This window comes from Callithrix jacchus, chromosome 19 (genome assembly GCF_049354715.1).
Source record: "Callithrix jacchus isolate 240 chromosome 19, calJac240_pri, whole genome shotgun sequence".
Taxonomy (NCBI): domain Eukaryota; kingdom Metazoa; phylum Chordata; class Mammalia; order Primates; family Cebidae; genus Callithrix; species Callithrix jacchus.
Window position 1 is genome coordinate 19,780,181 of NC_133520.1, and position 25,524 is coordinate 19,805,704.

The 25,524-nt window shown below is 47.9% G+C and overlaps 1 protein-coding gene across 2 annotated transcripts in view; it reads left to right on the plus strand.

The window, feature by feature from the left end:
• Positions 1-362: 362 nt before the first annotated feature.
• The window catches only part of C19H1orf198 (chromosome 19 C1orf198 homolog), a 30,906-nt gene continuing 5,744 nt past the window's right edge, over positions 363-25,524 (plus strand). Inside the window, exons 1-4 of one of the 2 annotated variants that reach the window (XM_017966747.3) lie at positions 5,112-5,391; positions 8,922-9,015; positions 12,876-12,926; positions 24,784-25,326. In XM_017966747.3, coding sequence (XP_017822236.1) covers positions 9,007-9,015; positions 12,876-12,926; positions 24,784-25,326 — 603 coding nt within the window. In that variant the 5' untranslated portion in view covers positions 5,112-5,391; positions 8,922-9,006. Of the gene's footprint in view, positions 709-5,111; positions 5,392-8,921; positions 9,016-12,875; positions 12,927-24,783; positions 25,327-25,524 lie in introns of those variants that run through there. The other variant, XM_002760906.4, reaches the window with a different exon arrangement.

The following is a 25,524-nucleotide window of genomic DNA, read 5'->3' on the forward strand; positions in this document are numbered from 1 at the left end:
GGTCACTACCGGGAATGAACCACTGCCAGCCTCTCAGAGCGCCGGGCGCGGGCTCGGGGACGCGCCGGCCCCCAACTGAGCCGGCCAAGAGGAGCCCGAAACCTGCGGGCACCGCCGGACTCCACTATGGAGGCGTAAAGCGAGACCTGTCGGGGTGTGCGATGGAGTCGCAAGGGGTGGCGCGCGGAGGGAGGAGCTCCCGGGGAGGCAGCCGCGGAAGGCTGGAGTCCCGGGGCTTGGGGAGCTGGGTTGGCTGGGAGACCCGGGTCCGCGGCGGTGCAGGGCGGGGTTCCCGGAGGGGGCGTGGATAAGGGCGGGGAGGGGGCGGGCACAGCGCGGGGCGGGGCGGGGCGGGGAGTGGCGGGCAGGCCGGGCATGGCGTCCATGGCGGCGGCGATCGCGGCCTCGCGCTCGGCGATCATGAGTGGGAACCGACCTCTGGACGACCGGGAGCGAAAGCGCTTCACCTACTTCTCGTCGCTGAGTCCTATGGCCAGGAAGATCATGCAGGACAAGGAGAAGATCCGCGAGAAGTACGGGCCCGAGTGGGCGCGGCTGCCGCCCGCGCAGCAGGACGAGATCATCGACCGGTGCCTGGTGGGGCCGCGCGCGCTGGAGCCCCGAGACGCCGGGGACTCGGAGGAGCTCGCGCGCTTCCCCGGCCTGCGCGGCCCCACGGGCCAGAAGGTGGTGCGCTTCGGGGACGAGGTAGGTGCGGGCCTGGCTGTCGACCCTCTTCCCAGTCTCGCGCCTGAGGCGCCCCTGCCTGGGGGGCACCTGCCGGCGTGTGCCCCCCCTCCCCAGTTGGCAGGGGCTGGAAAGAAAAAAGGAATGGGAGGGGAGGCCCAGAGCCGAAGGTCGGGGGATGGTTAAGAAACCTCCGTCTAGATCTGCTCCGCCGGCTCGCACGGAGTCCAGAGACGTCTCCCTGAGCTGCTCTTAAGTGAGGCTGACCAAAGTGAAAACAAGCAATTTTAAACCAGAGAAGCCCGGGTTTTAATCCAGCTCCGCTACTTACCACCTGTATGGCCTTGAGTGAATTAACTTCTTAGAGCCTCAGTTTCCACTGTGTAAAACAGGGATAATAACGCCCACCCCGTGCCAGCCCGTGAAGGCACTCAGCATATGATATATATTAATATGAATACTTGTGATGAGATGTATGGGGAAAGTAAAATTGCCAAGCCAGGTTACAAGAAAGAAGAGATGTCTTCCAAGATAAGGAGGGAAACCCATCCATCACCCTAAGATGCTTTCCGAGTGAGCTCAACACCCAGGGTATGTTTTAGGGGTGAGCATGGTGACCCTGTTTTCCACCAAAACACTAAGGGATGATTAGTTTAAATGCGCTCCAGCAAGTCTTGGCTACATAACAGGGCATGTTTAGGTCTCAGATGGAAACACTGTCCAGACTTCTAGAGGGGCAGTCATTGGGAAGGTAGCAATGCTGACTCTGTTCCAGAGAAAGCTCAGGGATGACCCACACTTAGTCACAAAGGCCTGACTGTTCTGTGGGGTTCAGAAACTGAGTCTTCTTTTTCTTAGAAATGTGTTTAACCAAAGCCTGTTTGGTGCCATTAGAATTTGCACTGTGGCTGTTTGGCCTTTAAAGTCAACTTTTGTCGTGAGGGGCAAAGTCAAACAGAGCAAAAGTACGAGAATGAAATCGCTCGCTGTTGAGGCTGTTTCTTAGGCTAGAGGGAGGAGAAGCTGGGAGAATTTCTTTCCCCCCGCGAGAAAGTTGTGGATTGAATTCAAGTTAAGGAGGTTTAGATTAGATTTTCAGGCTTGGGTGTGCTGAGACATTTATTAATGCAAAGTGTTCGTGGTCGTAAGCCCACGTAAATGCGAGGGAAAAGTGAAATGACTGGAGGGTGCTGCCAATGCTGCTTTGTTCTGATGTAAACAAAAGGAAATTCTCTACTGAATTTCAAATTCTGATGGCTTTGCCAGAAAAACAAGGGTGTGGGAAACTGGGGAGGGGAAAATATAGGTTTTTAAATGTATCCCTAGAGCTGAAACATTTTCAGTGGGAAACTATGCATATTTATAAAGACCTGTGTAGTGTTTGTGCTCAGATTTGGGGGATGAAAAAGCAGGCAGCACTCCTTTGGAAGACTCACGAATAAATATGAGAGGAAGTAAACTTCTAAGTACTTACAAATGTTGGAGAGTGACTGTCATTTTCCCTTAGCTTGGTGTCTGGCTAAGAATATCTACACGCCTACTCATGATGAAAAAGCCTGTGTCACAGAAGAGCCCAGTATTACTGGCGAGGAAGAATGTGGACAAGTTAATTTTTTATTTTCATTCCTTATCTGGTGCCAGACTGAGCTGTTTCTGAATTTATAAACTCAATGTGATTTAAAAGCAAGTGGAACTGTGCTATGCTGTGGTGCCTGCATGTCCTTCCAGGAGCAACTCTGGAGAATTGAATCTCAGCTTTGCAAAACCAGCTGAGAACATATTCTGAAATGCCTCTGACCAACCTCAGCTCAGATGGTGGAGGGACGAATAGACCCCGAATTTTAAGAGAGGTACATCAGTATGTGGCCAGGGTACGTTTTTGCCTGCAGTGGCTGTGTAGGTTAATAGCAGTAGGGAATTTAAATTCCCCTGGACTGGGCCAGAGGTTGGCACCAAAGTGGAGTCAGTGGTCACATTGTTGTCCCCAGGAGATCATTCATGGAGGTGGGCCAGCTCCTGGGCACAGGGATGATGGATAAGGACAGGGTAGGCTACTGAACAGAGGTTCCCCCTGAATGGGTGGCCCTAAGTTTGTCCTAAAGGACTGTAAACTAGATAGAGTGGGGCCCTTTGTCCCTTGCCACTTGATCAGTCTTCTGATGTGGTCCTGGGGCCTCCACAGCCCTTTTTGCTGCCCTGAAGGACTCTGCCTATTTCTTTGAACAGTACCCTCTGCCCCATTGCCAGTAATGTTTTTCTGTCTCACATAGCAACATTTTAAGTCAGAGCATGCAAATACAGCCTCCAAATGCAGTGACCATCTTTTAGACATTTTTATGTATTTCAGGAACAAATAGAAATTGATTGTATGTGCTGAACACAGATCTTGGTGGTTCTGAATGTGGTCAGGGGCTCAGTCCACTCACTGAAGTTCTCTGTGCATCTGACAGGTGTGGCATCTGTGTGTGTTTTCTTCCTCATCCTCTGGGCTGAGGCCCAGATGGCCCCTTGCCTTGAGGACTTAAGCTGGTTCTCCTCAGGGAAGGAGGTTGCTGCCTTTGAGTACTGAAGCCGTGAAGGGACATATCAGTCTTTAGGTTCTTGCTTCCTTGGGAATCAACTGAGCAAATAATTCTCAAGGTCTGTTATATTAGAGACAAGGCATTCTAGCTTGGGGTATATAGTCATCCCGTAATCTTTACCAGCCCCTTTAAAAATCCCCCTGGTGAACAAATGATCTCAGTAAAAAGGCACAGAAGTATAGCTTCAACCTAAGCCCCAGTCCCTTCCACAGCCACCCAACCCCCTTTTGTGGAGAATCTGGAGCTGCTGCTGGAAAAACATTTCTCAACCAGCAAAAGGAAAGGAGCCCGCGGAGCCCCAAGACCTGGATTTTCATCCTGGCCATGCAGGCAGCCAGGTGCTGCCCCTCTGAAGGGGTAGTTCGCCTCTCTGTGAAGTCTGGCGACAGAACCAATGGCTCACAAAGTTTCTTTCAAGCTTGCTGGAGCAGGCACGGACACTGGGCACATGAACTTTTGGTCCAGTATTTTGGTTAGAACATTAAGGCATGCTTGCAAATGGATGCTTTTGACAGTCTTTCATGTGTGCTGCTTGATTGCCTCTTTCTTCCTCCAGCAGTGGGGTTTCGGGAATGGTTTTCTTTGGGAGGGGAAAGGTTTTCACTCTAGAAGATCTGCTTCTGCTGTTTTCTGTTATCCAAAGGAGAAAACCCCACATACCTCAGAATTGTTAAGAAATGTGTTTCTCCCTGCTCCTGCCCCTAATCTCCTTGTCACTGATCTAGCAAGATCTGAATACATGGTGAGAGTTACAGGGTTCCATGTTCTGTGTGACATTCTTGGCTCCAGATGGGCCCTAAGCAGATGACTGGAGAATATGGGGCAGCTGGGGCAGCTTGTTCGTGTGGCCCTATGTGCCTCATCCACCTCTCCATAAGGTGGAGTTGGGCAGGAAGAGTGTTTCCACATCTCTGATCGAGGTTTCACATGTTGTGGAACGTGGATTTTTAGAGACCCAGGAGCCAGACAGCTCTGTTCCTTCTTCAACAGCTTGGCATGATTCGCTGCTGTGTGCCCCCAGCGCCTTCATCTCTGCCCCTCCTACAGGAACCTGGGGACTTGCTGTATGCTCTTACTCCTCTCAGCCACAGCTTCCTTTTCTGAAGCTGTTTTTGCCTCCCTGTATCTGCTGCATTGCCTGTGGCCTCTTAGTCTTAGGCTAAAGGACTCCACAGTTGCTGCAGGCATGGGTACCTATGTTTAGCTAACTGCTGAGCTGCTGCACCCGCTCTGTGTCTTCAGGGCTATCTGCAAAAAGGCCTGTCTGCAAACATAGGGGCCTGTGTGTTGGCCAACCTAGATGTTTGCCTTCTGAAATAAACTAATTTGTTATAAAAGTTTTTACCTGTACATTATTTTTAAAAGTTTCAAACCATGCAGCATTATAAAACAGCTGGTGGAATCAGACTATTCAGAACTTTCCTTGAGCATGACATCTTTGTTAGATTTGAGTTTGGTTGACTGTGTGGCCTCTCAATGCAGCACCAGTGACACGTGAGGTGTCACTTTCCCTTTAGCAGATTGGCGTTTTCTTTTTGTAATCTGACATAAAAAAAAAAAAAAAAATTAGGGAGTTGCTTTCTCAGCATTTTGGACTCATTTTTTTAAGTAAGATGGAATGTTTGAATTCTGATTTCCACCTTCTGCCTGGAGTATCCATGGATGTTTTATAAAGGATGGCAGGGTTTTCTGAGTCCCTCTACCTAGGGCCCTGGGTAGGAGTTGAGATGACCCTGCTTCAAATCCAGTTCCACAGGCTGAGAGGAGAGGGTGGCCGGGCCTGTTCTTCGAGCTTTCCTTTCACGTCGTGGGTTCTTTGCCCTGAGTAGCTCCTGGCCTGGTGCCCATAGAGCTAAGGCGGCAGCTTAGGCCTCTCCTTCACAGGCGTCTCTGCCTACTGGCTCCTGTGCGAGGGTGGCCTAGTGACAGCCAGGGAACAAGTCTAGCAACGAAATGAAGTGACTTGGTCACTGTCATGCAGGGAGGAAGGTCAGGAAACATGGTGACAGGTGTGGAGTCATCTTTTAATTGATAGGAGTCACTTTTACACTGTAAGCAAGGGATTCCCGTAGTCCTGGAGAAAATGTCTATTTCTTCTTCTGAATGAAATGAAGGAAGGAAGGTAGGTAAGACCTATCTGTTTAGACTTTGTGTCGTATTTTGCTCATTTCTTTAGAATTTCCTCCACCCACTCTGTATCCTGTTCCCATTACCACACTCGTGCTGAGTTTTTGTTTGGCTGTGATCTGTGGAGGCCTGAGTTTCTGAATTTGTATTCATAGTGAATACAAATTCTGTCTTTGGAACTGCAGTATTGTATTTCCAGTTATGGAAACCCCCTTATCTCAACAGAGTTAAAAATATTACATGTCAAAGGGAAAAGCATCCATTTCATAAATATGTAAACAATACTTCCTAAAAATAAGCAGTTGGTAAAAAAAGAACATATTTTAATCATTCTTCCTTACTCTTTTTAAATAGACTTAATTTCTTAGAGCAGTTTTAGATTCACAGCAAAATTGGGCAGAAAGTACAAAGTTCTCTTTACCTCTCTGGCTCCCCCACGGTCAGCATTCATGCCACAGTGGTGCATTTGTGACAACTGATGAACGTACATTGACACATCGTTCTCACCCAAAGTCCATAGCGTAGGGTTCACTCTTGGGTTGTACACTGTATGGATCTTGACAGATGTGTAATGACATGAACCCACCACTGTAATATCTCACAGAGGAGTTTCACCACCCTCAACATCCTCTGTGTTCCACTTATTCATCCTTCCCTCCCTCCAACCCCTGGCAACCAATGATATTTTAACTCTCTCCATGGTTTTGCCTTTTCCAGAATGTAATATGGTTGGATTCATACTGCATGCAGCCTTTTGAGATTGGCCTTTTTCACTTAGTGATACTCATTTAAGGTACTTCCATGTCTTTGTATGGCTTGGTAGGTCATTTCTTTTTCTTGCTAAATAATGTTCCATTGTCTGGATATATCACAGTTTACTTATCCAATAACCGAAACAAATCTTGGTTGCTTCAGGTTTTGACAATTACGAGTAAAGTTGCTATAAACATCTGTGTGTATGTTTTTTGTGTGGACCTAAGTTTTCAGTTCATCTGGGTAGATACCAAGGAGTGTGTTTACCTCCTATATTAACTGTAATATATTTATTTATAGAGAAATAAATATAGAAATAACTATAGTAGAAGCACTGTTGAATTTGTGCATGGAGCTGTGGATGGCAGGCTCTCAGTTGGCCAGCATGTCCAGGGTGCTGTCATTACAATGACAACAACCAGTGTTGTCTCTCAGTAATTAAGCCTGATAGTTGATCCACAGGACAGGCTCTGGCAACTCTCAGGTAGTGACAGGCACCACAGAGCTCACCAGGAACAATGTGCTCCACCCTGGATGAGCCAAGATGCCCAGATCACCTGGCATCACTACAGGGTGACACAGTCTGCAGCCTATGGGGCTTTCTGTCCTGCTCACATGCTCTGCTGTCTAAGCTTTATTTCACTAGTTTATAGCATTTCTCAGTTTATATTTCTTACCTTCAAGATGCTACAGGTATCAATTAGAAACTCTCCTCATTTATGGGCTTCAGGAAGACGATGACCATTTCTGGCATCAGTATGCACTTTGCCAGGTTTCAGAGTCCTGACACTATTTTAGAATCACCCCAGGGAGCCCCTCACTCCCCATGCAACAGTTTTTTCTGGAGCAGCTTGTGGAGGCCCTAACGGAGCCCCATACCGGACAGCGCCCTCTGCAAGTGCTATCCGTCCACACATCAGAAACACTTGTACAATGTGATGAAGATCAGGTTGTTATGGTTGTAGCCTGTGGTGTGCTGGTAAATGTTGAACAGCCAGCTCTAGGGGAATGAGGCGAACTAGCCCTGACTTCTAGCATTTGCCGATTGTCGTGACCAGATACTCCACCATGGCCAGTTGCACCCTCTCGTCGTGACTCGTGGAAGGCACAGTTGGGAGCCATGCTATGTGGTATTTCCACCTTGCATGTACAATGGATGCAAATAATCTGAAGAGCATGGACAATAGTAACTATATTGAAATGATGAATTTCAAGTGTTTATCTTTTTGTTTTGAAGGGCACACTTTAAAAAAATTTTTGAGATTTTAGAGTAGTTTTTGGTTCCAGCAAAATTGAACAGAAAGTACAGAGAGTTCCCACACAGACCTTTCCCAAAATGTACACTCAGATGTGCATATGCACACGGCCTTCTCCACCGTCAACATCCTAAACCAGAGTGGTGCACTGATTACAATCAATGAACCTGCATTGTTTTTAATCCTTGTCACCCAAAGTCTCTAGTTTACACTGGGGGTTGCTCTTTGAGGTGTATACCTCGATGGTGTCATACAGAGGGAGCCACTGCCTTGACAAAAATCCTCTGTGCACCACCTCCTCATGCCTCCCGCCCCCAGGCTCTGGCAGCCACTGATCTTTGTACTGTCTGTGTAGTTTTGTCTTTTCCAGAATATCCTATCGCTGGAATCATACAATATGTAGGCTTTTTTGATTGGGTTCTCCCACTTAATGAGATTCATTTGAGGTTTCTCCATGTCTTTCCATGACTCTTTACTGTGGTAAAATACATACAACATAAAATTTACCATTTTAATCACTTTTCTGTGTATAGTCCGTGGCATTTAGTACAGTCACAATGTTTGCAATCATCACCATCCATTTCCAGAACTTGTTATTATTGAAGTGAAACTATATCCTTTAAACAATTAAGCTCTGTATATGTTAAACAGTGACTCCCCATTTCCCAGCCTCTGTCCCTGGTAACCTCTATTCTACTTTCTGTCTCTGATTTTGCCTAGTCTAGGTACCTTATGTAAGTGGAATCGTATGATTTTTGTCCTTGTGTCTGGCTTATTTCACTAAACATAATGTCTTCAAGCTTCATCCATGTTGAAGCATGTATCAGAATTTCCTTCCTTTTTAAGACTGAATAATATTCCATTGTATGAATAGACCACATTTTGTTTATGCATTCATCTGTCAGTGGATACCTGGTTGCTTTCATCTTCTGGCTATTGTGAATAGCACAGCTATAAACATTGGGGTATAAGGATCTCTGAGCCCCTGCTTCCAGTTCTTTTGGATATATACCTATGAACGAAATAGCTAGAATTGTATGTGTAATTGTATGTATAATTTTTTGAGGAACTGTTGACCTGTTTTGTATAATGGCTGCACCATCTTATGTTTCCAGCAGTAGTGTACAAGAGTTCCAGTGCCTCCACGTCCTCACCAACACTTTCTATTATCTGTTTTTTGATCGTAGCCAGACTTGTGGATGTGAAGCGTTTACCTTTATTTTTAATACAATGGATTTAATCACGTTTCTATAATTTACCTTCTTAATCATGGCAGTTAAACAAAATGTTTAACAACATCTTCAAGAAAGTACTCTCGTTAGTTGGTGCAAGCCTGATCCAACACACCTCTGGTTGCAGCCTCCAAAAGTAAAAGTGCCTAGAAACCACAGAGTTCTTAAGCACTCCAGTATCCATTTTTTATCAACAAGTAAAGAAGGAAACGCTGGAGATACCATGCAAACATGTATTCCAGTACTATGGGCAAAAAATATATGTTCTTTTTTTTTTTTTTAAGATTCTGTTTCATTTAGGATTTAGGAGGTACACACTGAGTTGGCTGAACGTTTCCCAGAGAAGAGCAAGTACTCAAGGTCCCTGGAATGTTAGAGGTAAAAGTCGTTTGCGTGTGTGTCTATCCTGGAGTCCTTGGAGCCACGTGGGGACTGGCCTCTGATAATTACCGAGTGCTCTGTGTTTCTGGTGGCTTTCTGTAGCTTCCCCTCTGCTTCTTGGCTTTCTCCTCTGGGATTTGGTGACCCAAGGCATCTTTCTGTGCTGTACTCCAAAGAAGTCATTGTTTCTGGAGAGATTCAGTGCTGCCTTTGGTATGGTTACCGCTTACGGAATTTGAGGATAACTCCTGGCCAACATGAAGCCTACTCTCTTGTCAGGTGACCTAAGTAACAGATGTGTTTTGGCACTTAGATGATTTCAGATCCTAGGTGCCAGAGAGCGGGGTGGGAGAGCCTTCCAAGCAATCCTAGAAAAAGCACATGGGATTGGTCCAAAAGCATGTCCCTGGCCCCATTTGGGTTTCCTGCTGGTCACCACGGGAGTAGAAGAAAGGTTAGCACTGTATGTGCGTGAGTGGATGCCGCCACTTTACAATTCTGATGCCATTTGCATCCAACAGCCTAGGGAGCCTGTTATTGCCCCAGTGCTTTTTGTGGCTAGAGCGTGCAGCCAACGGCTGACATCAGAGCTTCCATCACATTTTTGTTTGGCATGTTTATTTTTGTAAAGCGCTTTAGTGTTTTATATGAGCTCAGAATTACAGAAACCCAAGGAATCTGCCCCTTGACTTCGTTTCTTGCTGGAGCAAACAAAAGACTATTGACTCGACACTAAATCAGTGTGACCTTTTCTCCTCCTGTGACCCCCTTGGAATTTCAGCTAATATGGGTTTCAGCCACTGGAGAGTCTGCTGTCACCAAGCTGCAGGCTACGTCTTTGTTCCTTAGAGTCTTGTATGGAGCCACCTTCCAATCTTTGCAGATTTCAAATGGGTTCAAGTTACGTAATTAATATTTAGAATCATAAGGAGGAACAGGGGAGTTCAGCTCCATCGTGCCCCTCCCTGCCCCCTGCCTGCCCGATGGGTATTCACACAGTTCTTCTTTCCATTTAGATGGCCAGTAGCCTGTTGGATTCTGGATGGAAGGAGCACCTTTGCCAGTTGATTTCCATTTACCTTTTTTCAAAGATCCCAAGCTGGATCTCTACTCTACCCTGTGCATGGCTGCTCTTCCTCCTGGGGCTAAGAGCTGAGCTGGTGAATTCGTAGGGAGAGTGTGAGTGTGGAGTGTGGAGGCTGGGGAGGAAACTCAACCAGTGAAAATATCCAGGCTTGTGCAGAGTTAATGAATGATTGACTAGAATAAATGGTATCTATATTCTATCAGCCTCTTTTATTTTTCCCAAACAAAGCCCTTCTTGTTTGATTACCTCTAAAAGGAACTCAGAAGGTTCTGAGATCATAGGATTTTAGGGTCTTTGGTTATTTAGCTTAACTGTACCCCTCGCATGTACAGAGAGCCCCTATAGCTGAAGGCTGGCCCTCTGCCTCTGCTGGGAGACATCTAATCACAAAACCTTGGTAACTCACATTCCTCAAGGCATCCATTTCCATTTTTGGAGGAACAAAGTTTGTGCATTGGGAAGTAACTTGAGTTTAACTGAAATTCCAAACAAAAAGGCAGTGGTCCCTCTCATTTGTAAAGGTTTTGCCTGACAGCCATGAGGTAATGCAGACTAACCAGTTCAGAAGTCAGGATCACAAGCAGATGCCATCACAGGAGAAAGTCCGTAACACTTTGAGGATGGGGGTCATCTTACTGTGCACACATTGACTAGTTGCACACACTATGTGGTTTTCAGAACTGACTGTTTGAAACACTTTAATGCAGCTAAACCCAGTTTGTAGGGTTTTCCCCCACTTTTGTAATTCCTAATATTTATAACTAGTATCTTTGTTAGTGGTGTTTTTTTCCTGATACAAATGTAGTCTTTTTATATGCATTACTGGGAAAATAAAGACCTGGGTTCTGGCCTTTCGACAGTCTCCTCTCTGGGTTTTCCATGCTCTTTATCCCCAGTATTTGTGAAGTATTTGTGCCACAGATGGACCAGTCCCCACTGCACAGCCACCGAGGCACACAGCACAGCCATGGGGACACAGACTGGGATCTCTACCTTATCGGTGGCTGGCTCTTCCTCCTGGGGCCAGGAGCTGTGAAGAGCCTGTGCCCTCAAATTGGGAAGTCTTGGGGGAGTGTGATTGTTGGGAAGGGGAGGTTGTGGGGGAGAATCACCTGTGAAAGGGGTGGGCTTGTACAGAGTTTGTTTATTCACATACTCTCAAAGAGTGAGTGAGCGTCCGCTACTGGCAGTCGAGAGTCTTCCGGGCTCTGGGGATAGAGGAGTAGACAAAGGCCCTGCTCTGCTGCCCTTGTCATCTAGGGTTGGCCATGCTTGGGCTGTGCTGAGGAGTCATCACACACTTCCTTCCCCATCCCAGCTTCTTGGGAATAGGCCTTCAGCTGCTCAGACCCTGGCATGCCTTCATTATTGGAGTTCAAAGACTGATCTCCCACTGGCCATTCGTGTTAGGAGGTGTCTGCACGGAGAACACAAGCTCTGGGTCAGGAAGGCTGAGAGTGTACACGTCTGTGTTGGTGAGGCACTCCCCCTGCATTTGCCCCCAGTGTCTGAGGCTAAGCTGGGGTGGCCTAGGCTCTGTCAGAAGCTGAAAGAAGAGGGTCTGTGGGCAGAACTGCTTTGCCCTGTAGAGGAAAGGGAAGCCAGACCACCTGACTTGGGGGGGCAGTCAGTGGACCCGTGGGTGGGAAGAAGACATTTATCCAGGGATACTTTAGGAAGGACATATATCATGTGGAGTTTGGGGGAGATAGGGATATGATCTCACTTTAAAATATTTTATCCCATTTTAGCCTGTATCACCCAACGTGTCCTGATTTTTGATTCTGAAAATATGATTCCCATAGAAGCAGTCAGACATGGTGCCCACCTATAGTCCCAGCTACTCCGGACACCAAGGCAGGAGCTTTGCTTGAGCCCAGGAGTTTGAGTCCACCCTGGGCAGCATACCTAGACCCCATCTCTTAAAACACACAAACAAACAATACCCAGTTGAAGCTGGACACAGATGAGACATTTGCTAGCACAGGAATAACTGCAGGTAGAGGGGTGGGATCTAAAGGAAAGGTGGCTTCCCCAAGTCATTCGTGCAGGCCAGTGAACAAAACATGCTAGGTCCAAGGTCAAATTTGTCGGAATGGTTCTACAGGGCTCTTTCTATCCTGTTCTGTTTGGTGGGGGTGGGGAGTGATTTCAGAGTTCTTGTTATAATTAGTCACATGCATTACCTTGGCATTTTTCTTCATTGATTCTGCTGCTCCATGCCCTTGAGCGCTCTGGTAGGCCTGTTGGGGAGGGGAGCTCCTCCTGTATTGGCATTGACTGGCAGATTAGGGCCTGGCATTCTTTTCCCAGATTACCTCATTTAATCCTTACAACAACCCTGCAAGGGAAGTATCATTCTGCTTTTACAGATGAGAAAACCCAGGCTCAGAAAGTCTAAGTCATCTCCCAGGGCCACACAGCTAATCATTGTTCAGGTCTGAGTCTGTGCCTGATTCTACTAAAACCATCAAGCTCTCTTCCCTTCCTACTCAGCTCATCTGAGTCCATTGCGGGGCCTCACCGCATTCCCTATTGTCTGTTTGGCTGGGGAGCGGGGAGTGTCTGGCAGGCTCAGCGGGAAAGGTGAGGAAGAAATCTGACCAAGATGGTCAGCATATTATATTCAGAGTGTCAAAGCATCAGGCTTGTTTAGAGTCAGGAGTTGGGATTATTCCTGAGCTTTGGTTCCCCTATGGTCCTGGGTGGATGTTTGCATGGGGTATGTCTGTGTTTGGATTTAGGGTTTACTCTTGAATTTTTATTTCAGGATATAACTTGGCAAGATGAGCATTCTGCCCCTTTCTCCTGGGAAACAAGGGTAAGTTGGATTAAATTTAGATCTAATTATTCTTTTAAAAAGAATTGAGTAGTTGGATATTTTTCTTTCAGCATTTGATGGACTCAGAAGACAGCCCCCTGACTGCCAGGCTGCAGGGGATGTGCCCACTATTGGTAAAAAAAGGTGGGGGTGGGAGGAGCATGGTGAGGAATTAGGAAACTATTGTTTGTGGTTTGGTGATAGTAGTGCTTTCAGCTGGGGTCCAATGACGCCCCATGGCACCCGTTGACTAGGGCTCCCAGCCCGCTTGGTTAAGGGGGCCAGTCCACTTGGGGCCCCTTTCTCTGCTCATTCCTCTGGTCCCCAGCACTTAGCACCTTGGTGGGAGATGCCCCATAAGACAAAGTTTTGAGCAAATGGGAGGTGATAAGCTGGTTCATAGACATAGGCATGCGTTCAGCTAATTCATCCCAACTTGGATCCTAATTCTGTTTCCTAGTCATTCTTCTGTATCATTATCGTCATCATTGCCAGCGTTGCTTAAGAGCATCATGCTTCACTGATTTTAATTCATTTTCTTCATCTCCTCAGTTGCCCCAGTAGAAGTACATTTATAAGCAAGATGACTAAAAGGCAAGTGACTTTAATCCAAGGAACAGAAATTAAAGACCAAGATTTTCTGAATTCTAGAACATTTAGTGGTGTGTGTCGGAGGGTTCTTTATATCATGAGAGTGTGTTATAGACAGAAACGGCTGTGAGCCTGGAATAGGGCTTGGACTGATAGTCAGATCAGGGTTTTTAAATACTGATACTTTAGGGCATTTGCGTTTGGTTATTCACTTGTCCACCTCATTGCTGCTCAGAGCCCTCGTCCCAGCAGGAGGCCTATGAGGAGGGTGGGTCACAGTGGTCCATGAAGGACCTGAGAGGCCCTCACATAGGTGACTGTGTCTGAAAATGAAATATCGCCCAAGGGTTCAGATGGACAAGGACAGCTGGCACTGTTCTTGGCACATAGATGGTATTTAGTAAGCTGTTGCTGATTGCCCTGGGTGAAGTGAGCTGGCCTCAGGGCATGAGAGCATGGGATGTTTGAGATGACTGTTAGAGTTAGGAGGTGGTTTTGGGGAAGACATGGCATTAATTTAGTCTCCCTAGGGATCTGGGTACTGGTTGCAGTGGTGACAACATTGTCTTGGGAGACAGCCCAGGATGATAAGGAGCTGCCTGCAATTGGAATCACTCCTAAATCCAGCGCTGGATCCTGTGTCTACTGACATTGCAGAGGAAGTTGTAGGTGGATAAAAAGCGCATTATTACGTTGATTCTCAGCCAGGACCCTCAATATTCCTCTTCTGTGGGCTCCCAAAATGGGTAATTGTGAGAAGCACGAATCCTATGGATGATATCTGGGAGTAATAGCCAAATAGATTCTCTGTGTGTTGGACATGAACTTGGGTGTGGTGACCCAGAAAGCAGTGCGGATTTCCCTGGACTGGTTCTGTGTTTGAGGATATCACAGTGTTAGGAAAGGAAAAAACAGTCAAAATGTCCTAAGACATAAACTTCTCACGTTCCCCACGAGAATATCTGTTCTCTTAAGAATTTACCTTGTTAAATGTTCCCAAATCAGCTATTTGTGGGACAGGACATTGCATCTTTTCTTAACTTGGCGTAAATGACATTCTGGGATGTGGTGGTGCAGCTCCTGGAGTGGCCACTGATACGGGCACAGCTGCTGGGGCCAGAGTGCGGGACAGGTGCTTGGAGGAGGTCGCAAGAACAAAGAGAACAAGTACAGCCCACTTGGATCACACTTGTGCTGAGAGGCTCATTGTCCACAGACACCAGCATATCTGGTCCCTTAGGAACCGATGTAAATTGAGGAAGCTTGCTAAAATCCAGCTAGCGTGTGTCATGCATCATAACTTGCATCCTTTGTCTTCATTGCTCAAAGTTTGCAGTTCAGTTTTATGTACCTGTTAGATGAGAGTTCCAGTTTATTTTACAAACTGTTGAGCTCACTCTGTGTCCTCACCTTCCTGTTTTGATCTCTTGAGGTCAGACTTACTATAGTTTACTATTAGAAATTTCTTGGGACAAAATAGAGGGTATCTCGGAGAGCAAGGGAGCTGTCCCTTCCTCTTTCACTAAGCAGTGCTGAGTTTTAGATAGGCTACCACTCAGTCCTCCTTAGTCTTAACCCTGGAGTGCCCTACTACCCTGCTTGAAGAGATTTTCCAAACTCTTCTTAGGACTTATAGATCCTCATTGGAGAGCCACAAACAGGAGGCTTTAGTGAGTATAGGACCCCCTGATCTCCAATTGCAGGACCGGAGGGAGACTTGGATCCCATTTCTTGTTATCTCTCAATTGATGCCTTCCTCACTCTATCAGTTCTTTACAGATGCATAACAAACTTAATGGCGTGAAGCAACATTTTATGTGCTCGTGATTCTGTGGGTCAGTGGTCAGAGCAGGGCTCAGCTGGACTGTTCTTCCATTGGCCTTGCCTGGGATCACCCACATGTCATGACCACTTGCTGGGAGCTGGGTGCTCTGAGAACCTTGCTCATGTGTCTGGTTGGTACTGGATGTTAGCTGGGCCACATGCCTCCAGAAAGGCAGCATGGATTTCTTCACACAGAAGTGGAGTGATCCACGTGCAGGAACGGAAGCCTACAAGGACTGTTTTGAGGCTCAGGCTGGGCAATTGCATAGTTTCACTTCTGGTCTGTTCTGCTGGTCTAATCAAGGCACAAGCCAGATCAGATTCAAAGTGTGAGGAAAGAGATTTCACCTCTTGATAGAAGAGCTCTAGAGAGTTTGCAGCCATTTTAAATCTGAGATTCCATGCCCTAGAAGCTATGTTCATTCCATGGTTAACCTCGGTCATTTCTTTCCATTGTTAATTAATCACTCATTGATTTTTTTAAAGTTTTATTCCTAATCGTGGAAAAACACACACAACGTAAAATTTTCCATCTTAATCATGTTCAAGTGTATAGTTTGGTGGCAGTGAGTATATTCACATTTTTGTGCAAACATCACCATCATCTATCTCGAGAACTCTTTTTTTAATTATCATTTTTTAATTGACAGATGAAAATTATATATTTTTATGATGTACGAGATGTTTTGATATGTGTATACATTCTGAAATGATTAAGTCAAGCAAATCCACATCTCCAGAACTCATCTTGCAAAACTGAAACTCTGTTCCCATTAAAGAATGACTTCCCCTCCATTCATGCTAGCCCGTGGCAGTCACCATCTATTTTCTGTCTCTGAAATCAATCATTGATTTTTTTTTTTCCAGTAGACATTTACTGTGTACCCTGTTTATGTCAGACATGCTGCAGGCCCAGATTTGAGCATAGGCCACTTCTGTGCTTAAAAACAGCTCAGTGAGTAGACACCTATGTTTGGTGGCAGATCTCATTTAGGACAAAAGCCATAGCCACTGAGTCACTCCTTCATTCCTTTCCCCATTTGTTTAACTCATATTTGTATACATGTTGGGTAGATGTAACCTCATGCCCTCCTTCAGCTGTTCAGTTCAATAGACATTTAACGAATGCCAACAGAGTGCCCAGCTCTTTCCACAGCTCTGACTTCATCCTCTGACAAATCTACCTACGCAAGGGTAAGCCTGACCCAAGGTCATGGCCATGGGCACTTAGGATTGGGAAAATGTGGCACATATACACCATGGAATATTATGCAGCAATCAGAAATGATGAGTTTGTGTCGTTTGTAGGGACATGGATGAATCTGGAGAACATCATTCTCAGCAAACTGACACAAGAACAGAAAATGAAACACCGCATATTCTCACTCATAGGCGGGTGATGAAAAATGAGAACACATGGACACAGGGAGGGGAGTACTAAACACTGGGGTTTATTGTGGGGAAAAGGGGAGGGCCAGTAGGAGGGGGAGGTGGGGAGGGATAGCCTGGGGAGAAATGCCAAATGTGGGTGAAGGGGAGAAAGGAAGCAAAACACACTGCCATGTGTGTACCTATGCAACTGTCTTGCATGTACTGCACATGTACCCCAAAACCTAAAATGCAATAAAAAATTTAAAAAAAAAAAGAATCTCAGGGATATTTTGTTTCTCACCCAACTGCTGCACCTCTGTGTGAGTTCCTTTCTCTGGCCCAGCCCATGGCAGTTCCACCTCCACAGAATGAACTGCTGTTGTGCTTAGGACCTGTGGTTGCTGGCGCCATGCAACACAGCTTTGATCAGGAGAGCTTGCTGTGGCCTCATTGTAGCAGCTGTGCACCCGCCTGGTTTTCCAGCCTGTCCCCACCCGCCCTCTGCCTTGGTTGCCTCCTTGAGGCTGATCCTGGCTGTGGTGCCTCTGTTGCCCAGACTTCTTCCATCATGGAAGGGAGGCCTGCTGGTCCTAGAAGGGGTGGGGCTGATCCTGATTGTCATCTTTTCCACTCATCTATCAGTTTGGCAGGCATGCAGCAGGGAGAGGGGGCCAGTGGGGGACCTAATGTTACATTCCTGTGTCATGCTACTGCTGTTTTGAGAGGAAAAAACCCAGCACGTAGAAGGCTCCAGACAGGGGAGGAGGCAGGAGTGGAGAGAGGATTCTTTACATTCCCTAGGCTGTCTGGGCTGGAGATTTCAGAGGAAAAAATGCCTTTGGGACAGGTCAGGCCCTGCCTCAAAGTTGGCTGGGTTCTTGGGACCCCATCCCCAGCCTTGGTTGGCTGAGCTCTTGGTTGACTAGGCGTTGGGACCCTGTCCCCAGCCTTGTCCCTCCCCCAAGCTGTCTGGCTGCTTCTCCTTTCTGGCTACCCCATTCGTTCCCTGATGTCCAGCTGTCTATTAAGACAGTAAGTAGGTTGGGCTGGGGATCGGGTCCTTGATTTCATAGGTATCAAAAGACCTCAGGGGCCAGTATAGATCATCCCAGAGGAGGGAAGCCTTCCAGACCCCTCTTCAGGAAGACGCATAAGCGTGATGAGCACAGGCCCCTCCTCCATGCTGTGCCCGTGATTGGGAAGAGGATACGCTTTGAATTCTTTCACCCTTGGGAGGCTGGTGTCCTTGTTCATGCTGTGGGTCAGGACAGCAGGATACAGGGGGTCAGGTGCCGGGCAGGTTGAGTAGGTGAAGAGCAATTGGAGCCCAGGTCTGTCTGTGGCTTACGGGGCTTTGCTGCCCATAGTGAGACAGAAGGGCTGTTCCAGCAGGAAGTTCCTGGGTGTAGAGGATTTGTTGGCTCTGCTCGAGGGTTCCTCCTCACTGCCAGCCATGAGGTTTCTGAGAGGCAGGGCACCACAGGGCTGCACCCACCCACCCGCAGCTTGGTCTGTGCACTCCTCACGGAGACCCTCAAATCTGCCCAGAAGTTCCCTCCGCCTGCCCCTCCTGCCCTTCCTCTGGGCTGTGCCTCACCCCTTCCTGAGATGACAGTGGACCCCTGTGAGCTCCTGCTCTAGACCTTTCCCTGCTCTCCGTGTGTGAGGTGATGTGTCACTCACTCAGCCCTGCCCCCAGCCCTGCACTGCCATCACATACATAGGCTGTTGTTCCCCGCCTCAGGGACCATGTCCCTTCAACCTCAGTGTTTTGCTCAGTCCCCCAACCCCCATCCACCCGAGAAGGCCTCACCTGCCCTCCACACTCAGCACAAATCATCTTTTTACAGTTGTCCCAATCAGGAATCTCACCACTTGCTGGGTCTATGCTGAGCAGCCCCTCTGCATTGCAGTGTGTAATCCTCACAGCAACCCACTTTACAGATGAGGAAAGCAGGGCATCGAGTGAGGATGTGAGCCAGGCAGTCCTAAGCCCGGGACTGTGCTCTTAACCCCTGCTGCAGCTTCCCGAGTGACCCTCCGCCCTGTTACGGTTAGGAAGCACTGTGATGGGGGAAACCGAGTCCTGCTTATAAGTTCCTTGTTGGTGCGTCTTTGTCCCTGTGAGATGATGAGCCCAGGATGACAGACCCGGTTGCTTGTCCCTTAACCTTGACAATCCCGGGACCTGGTATACCTCTGCACCCATCCCCTGTTGGTTCTCGGCAGGGTTCTCCCTGGCTGGTGTTGCCTGAGAGGCTGACGGGCGGGCGTTTGTTTGCTTACGTCCACTGCCCCGTCTCTTTGGACCCCCGGGTTGGTTTCTGTCAGCTGCCACTTCTACAAAACTTGCCATTCTAAAGGTTTTTAGTGTCTTCCTGCTCATCTGCCTCCTCTTCCCTCTTTGGAGGGGTGGTGGGAAGGATAGATGTGAACTGGCTGGTGAACGTACGAAGAATGCTCTAGTAAATGATGATCTTTTCTGACAAGGCTTCTGTAGCCTTTGTCTCAACAATTTAGATCTGTCCGAGGCTGCCAAGCCAAACAGTTAGCTTTGGCAGTCTGCACTCGTCTTTTACTGAAATATTACACATTCCTCTTCTATGAGTGGGATGTTAAAAATAGACACTGGGCTCAGTTGTGGTCCTTCTGTTTTTAGAACAGACATGGCCAACTGAGACCCAGTTCCCTGCACGGGGTGACTGACGACCAGCCTGGCCTGGCTGGAGGGAGTCCTCCTGGCAGAGCCTCCGTGGGCATTTGGGACATTGAGGGTGGGCTGTCAGTGCTGCTGTTAGGAGGGATGGCTTCCTTGTGGACTCTCTTTTCTCCCCTGTCTCAAACACTATAGAAGACCACTAAGCTGAATCCCTGAACCCCAGCTTTCTGTCTGTGGCCAGCGCCCATGAGTTGGCATCCTGCTGCCCACGGGTTCCTCCCCTTCACCTGCCTCATCCTTCCGCCAGCCCTGGCTCCCTGTCACTCAGTGCAGTGGGAGAGGGCTGACATGACCTCCTTTCTCAAGAGCCCAGTTCTTTCTCCACACCTGTAGAAAATGGGCTTTTGTTCTAGGAAAGTCTAGGATGTGCCCTGGACTGGGAGAGATGGGGAGCAGCCAACAGTATGGAGTCACTTAAGCCAAAAGCAGGAAAACTTACTTTGAAATGGCAAAAGAGGCTCCGCCTTCCTATGGCCTGTGTGTCTGCATGTCTTTGAAAATGAGCTTGGAGCCTCTTTTCTCTCTGTCCTGGTGCTGCGTGCACAGACACCGGTACAGGTGCCCCTGGGTAGAATGTGGTCCCTGGGTGGACAGGCTGCAGCCCCTGAGGGGTGGGCTTGATCACTCCTGGACTCCCACCTGGCCCTGCTAGAGCCTGTTTTTGTTATAGTTCCTGGAGTTTTTAGATCTGAGCAGAGTCAGATTTAGACAGGAAAAAAGATTCCTCCCCTACTCCAAAAGGTTTGTGTTTAGAAATTCTAGGTAACAAACCCTTTTCCTTTGGGGAAAGCAGTGGGGAGGAGACCTAGCACCCAGCATGGGGATCGATGAGGACAGGGTGGGTGTTTTTTCTTTTTTGATATATAAAATTTTAAAATATTGATGTAGTACATGTGACATTTTGTTGAATCATAGACTGTATGTTCAAGTTAGGGTCTTTGCGGTGTCCCTCACTTTGAGTATTTGTCATTTCTATGTGTTGGGAACATTTCACGTCATCTCTTACAGCTATTTCAAAATATACAATATACTTAACTATAGTCACCCCGCTCTGCTATTGAACACTAGAGCAAACCCTCCTTCCATCTCACTGTGTGTTTGCACCCGTTAACCAACCTCTCCATGCCCTTCCCACGCACACACCCTTCCCAGCCTGCAGTATCTGTTCTACCCCTACCTTCGTGAGATCATGGCTGTTTTTTAAAGGAGATGGTAGTTATACATTATTTGCAAAATTAAGAACAGCATACACACACATAGGGAAAAAGACTTAGAAGCAGATGCATTGGAACTTTAAGTTCTTGTCTTCCCCGTATTCACCTCCAGACCCCCTAAACTAGGTAGCTGCTTCTGCCAGCACAGCCCTCTCCTCTAGCCAGCTCCTCCCACTCTGAGGAGCTGTCGCTGGGTCTCTTGTCAAGCAGGGATGGCAGTGACCTCTGTCATTCTGGTTGACGAGGTCACACCCAGCTAAGTGCTACCCAGTTCCCTTCCCGCAGCGCCCCTGAAGCAGCCCAGGAACCACTGTGGCTGGCGTCTTTCCCCAGCGTTCCTGGCTCAGGCCAGTGCTACCCTCCACATACACAGGAAGTTCTGTCTCACCTTCCAGAGGTCTCTGAGCAAAGACACCCATAGGAGAAATGGCTGATCTTAAAAAAGCCTGGAGTTTGATGAAGTACTCAGTTTTAGTGCCTTCCTTACACTACAATTTCCAGACCAAAGTCAACTCTGTCCCCTGAGTTGGGCCCCACTTCCGAGCCATTTTTAGCGATTTGCCTATTTCAAGAAACCATCATCTCTATCCCACAGTTTTTCTGTATTCTGTTGTGGAATTTGGAAATATGCCGAGTATTCAGAATGCATCACTTAGCAATAGCCCTTTAAAGTCAAATTAGATTACACATGTAAAGAAATCCTACTGTGTGCACTGCTCTCCGCTGCTTCCATGGATGTCATACCTGGGGGCCACTTGTGGTTTCGTAATGCAGGGATGCCCAGCCATGGCTTCAGGCCTTGGAGTCTCTTGATCCAGTTTGAAATACCAGCTGCCCCATCTCCTAATGGGCTGGTGACCCAGGACAGTTTAATTCATCACTCCAATTCTCCATTTTCTCATTTGTAGAATGAAAATAATAATTTTAAAACAACATACCTGATACATCAGGTACACTGAGTAATCTACATTATCTTTAACCAGAGCTCCTGGCAGAACCAACGCCAACGCTTTTTGACTGTTTCCTCTGTTTTTGGTTTTGTTTTTGTTTTGGAGACTGAGTCTCACTCTGTCATCCAGGCTGGAGTACAGTGGCGTGATCTCAGCTCACTGCAACCTCTGCCTCCCGGGTTCAAGTGATTATCCTGCCTCAGCCTCCTGAGTAGGTGGAATTACAGGTGCACGCCACCATACCTAGCAAATTTTTGTATTTTTAGTAGAGACAGGGTTTCACCATGTTGTTCAGGCTGGTCTCAAACTCCTGACCTCATGATCCCCCTGCCTCAGCCTCTCAAAGTGCTGGGGTTACAGGCATGCGCCACCACACCCGGTCTTTGGGTTTTATTTCCTATAACACTGAGCTTCAGGACAGCCTAGGCTTGCGTTTTACACTTGAGTTCTTCATGACCTCATGATCTCGTGTCCCAAGCCTGGAGGAAAGATGTCTGGCCATCAGAAGCTGGGTTTTAGAAGTCTCAGACTCATAGAACGTGTGCAGTTCTCTGTGCTCAGGGCCCACAGTTCACGTGGGAAAAGCAGTATGTGCATCCTTGCCCAGCAGACAAGCACGCCCCTGCCCACTGGCAAGGATGCTGGGAGAGTGCTGTTGTCTTCAGAAACTTAAAGAACCGAGCAGACCATTGAGACGTGAAAGGCTGTGTATGGACGTCATGAAGAACCATGTTTTGTATCTTAAGTTAGCACAGGCAGTTTTAAATTATTATATTCAGTGACTAAAAATGCAACTCTGATGTACATCTGGTGGCATTAGAAATTGGGGCAGCCGCTAGAAAGCAGATTTGATAGTAGGCATCTAAAACCATAAAAAGGAAAGGTTTAAATTGTTTGTATTTTGATATTTCACTTCTAGAAATCTGTCTAAAGAAATTAATCCAAAATGGGGAAGAGATTGTATGCGTGAAGATGTTTATGGCAACCTTAATTATAACAACAAGGCTTAGAAATAGCAAATTGTCTGATAATAAGAAAATGGCTAAGTAGGTGGTGCGACTGCTACTGAAATATTTTACAACCATTGAAAATAACGATTTTAGTGACCATACAACAGGGATGATGCTTATGATTAAGTGAAAAAGCAGTGCCCAAAGTCACATGCCCAACAGAACCACATTCTCCTAAAACACATATATGAAAATGTGACTTTTCTAGCGCCTTCCTGATGGGTGGTGGCTAGAAGTAGCGAAAAGCAGTAGCGATTACTGGAGGAGAAGAGGGTTGGGTTGTGACTGGTTCTTTTTCTATTTTCCAAACTTTCTGTCCTGTAGTTTTATTACTTTTATTTATTTATTTTTGTTTTTAACATATTTTTTGAGACAGGGTCTTGCTCTGTTGCCCAGGCTGGAGTGCAGTGGTGCAGTCATGTCTCACTGTAGCCTCCACCTCCCGGGCCCAAGCAGTCCTCCCACCTCAGCCTTCTGCGTAGCGCTGGGGACCACAGGCATGTGCCACTACGCCTGGCCTTTTTTTTTTTTAAGTTTTTAGTAGAGAAGGGGTCTCACTTGTTGCCCACGCTTGTCTTGAACTGGGCTCAAGTGATTTTTCCATACTCAGCCTCCCAAAGTGTTAGGATTATAGGTGTGAGCTGCCACATCTGGCATGTTAATTAATTTCAGAGAGAGACTTGGAAGTATGAGGGAGTAAAATGGCGAGGGAGAGAGACATCTTCAGAAATGATTGAGATTACAAATTGCTTGTTCTGCAGAACTAGGAAGACAACATTCTACTCCAAAGAGGAGGTTTAGGTTTCCATTTAATGATTGTGTTGGTCGAAACAGCTCAGCAGTATCATTTTTAGAGATCTCTGTGGTTAGCAGCACCTGCATCAAGGAAGGCATATCGTAGGTGCTCAGACGTGGGGCATGGGCTGTGCTGGGTGCTGGGCCCTGCCCTGCTCTCTGGGTGTTTGTGATCTGAGGCTGGGTTCTGGCCCTGGCTGCGGGGTGGCCTTCTGTTGCACTGTGCACCCTTCCTCATTATCCTCCCTATGAGGGTCACCACCCATCAGGAAGGCGCTAGAACCATGCTGGAGGAGACAGGCGGGTGCCCTGCTTACCAAGCAGAGAGCCCTTACTCATCTGTGATACTCAGACGCCTCAAGCTGCATGTAGCATAGTGCATGAAGGGGTGTATTAGTCTGTTCTTACATTGCTTTAAAGAAATACCTGGGCCGGGTGCAGTGGCTCAAGCCTGTAATCCCAGCACTTTGGGAGGCCGAGGTGGGTGGATCACAAGGTCAAGAGATTGAGACCATCCTGGTCAACATGGTGAAACCCCGTCTCTACTAAAAATACAAAAAATTAGCTGGGCACGGTGGCACGTGCCTGTAATCCCAGGTACTCAGGAGGCTGAGGCAGGAGAATTGCCTGAACCCAGGAGGCGGAGGTTGCAGTGAGCCAAGATCGCACCATTGCACTCCAGCCTGTGTAACAAGAGAGAAACTCCGTCTCAAAAAAAGAAAGGAAGGAAGGAAGGAAAGAAAGAGGGAGGGAGGGAAGGAAGGAAGGAAGGAAGGAAGGAAGGAAGGAAGGAAGGAAGGAAGGAAGGAAGGAAGGAAGGAAGGAAAGGAAAGAGAAAGAAATACCTGAGAGTGGGTAATTTATTTAATTTAGAGAGGAGGTTTAACTGGCTCATAGTTCTGCGGGCTGCACAGGAAACATGGCATCGGCCTCTGCTTGGCTTCTGGGGAGGCCTCAGGGGCTGTGACTCATGGTGGAAGGTGGAGCAAGAGGGAGAGAGTCAGGGGACGTGCCATACCCTTTTAAATGACCAGATCTCACAGGAACTCACTCTCATGAAGACAGCACAGAGCCGTGAGGGATCCGCCCCTATGATCCAGACACCTCCCACTGGGTCCCACCTCCAGCACTGGAGATTACAGTTCAGCATGAGATGTGGGAGGGGACCACCACCCACACTCTATCAGCAGGCCTTGGCCTTTCAGCTTCTGATGAATTCAGGTGCACAATGGAAGTCCTGAACATACCTACCTGCACGTGGGCAACAGTTCTTGTGTGGCTGCATGCATCCATGTGCTGGGGCAGGGGGTGAGCTGGCAACCTGTGACGGTCGATTCTCAGGATCGCTTGCTTTCTTCTCTCCTTTCTCATGTCTCACTGTAGAGTCAGATGGAATTCAGCATCTCCTCCTTATCCATCCAGGAGCCAAGCAACGGCACTGCCATTAGTGAGCTGAGACCACTGTCCAAAGCTTCCCAGGGCTCCCAGGCCCTCAAGTCCTCCCAGGGCAGCAGGTCCTCCAGCCTGGATGCCCTGGGCCCCACCAGGAAGGAGGAAGAAGCGTCCTTCTGGAAGATCAACGCTGAGCGGTCCCGAGGGGAGGGGCCTGAGGCTGAGTTCCAGTCACTGACCCCTAGCCAGATCAAGTCCATGGAGAAGGGGGAGAAGGTCTTGCCTCCCTGCTACCGGCAGGAACCTGCCCCGAAGGACAGGGAGGCCAAGGTGGAAAAGCCTAGCACCCTCCGCCAGGAGCAGCGTCCCCTTCCCAACATGAGCACCGAACGCGAGAGACCCCCGCCGGTCCAGGCTCTCAGCAGCGCGCTGCATGAGGCCACCCCGTCCCAGCTCGAGGGGAAGCTGCCGTCTCCTGATGCCAGGCAGGACGATGGGGAAGACATCCTGTTCTCGGAACCCAAGTTTGCACAGGTGGGTGGCCTGCACCAACGTGTCCTCAGGTGGGGTGGGCCCTTCTTCAGTGGGGACTGAGAGGGTCCCCCACAAAGCAGGCAGGTCACAGGTGCCCATGTTCTTTTTCCTCCCCCTCCTTTCACCTTCCCCTCCCTCTTCCTCAGAGGATATACAACAAATATGCAACAAGACAAGTTTTGCGAGTCCATCTGGGTG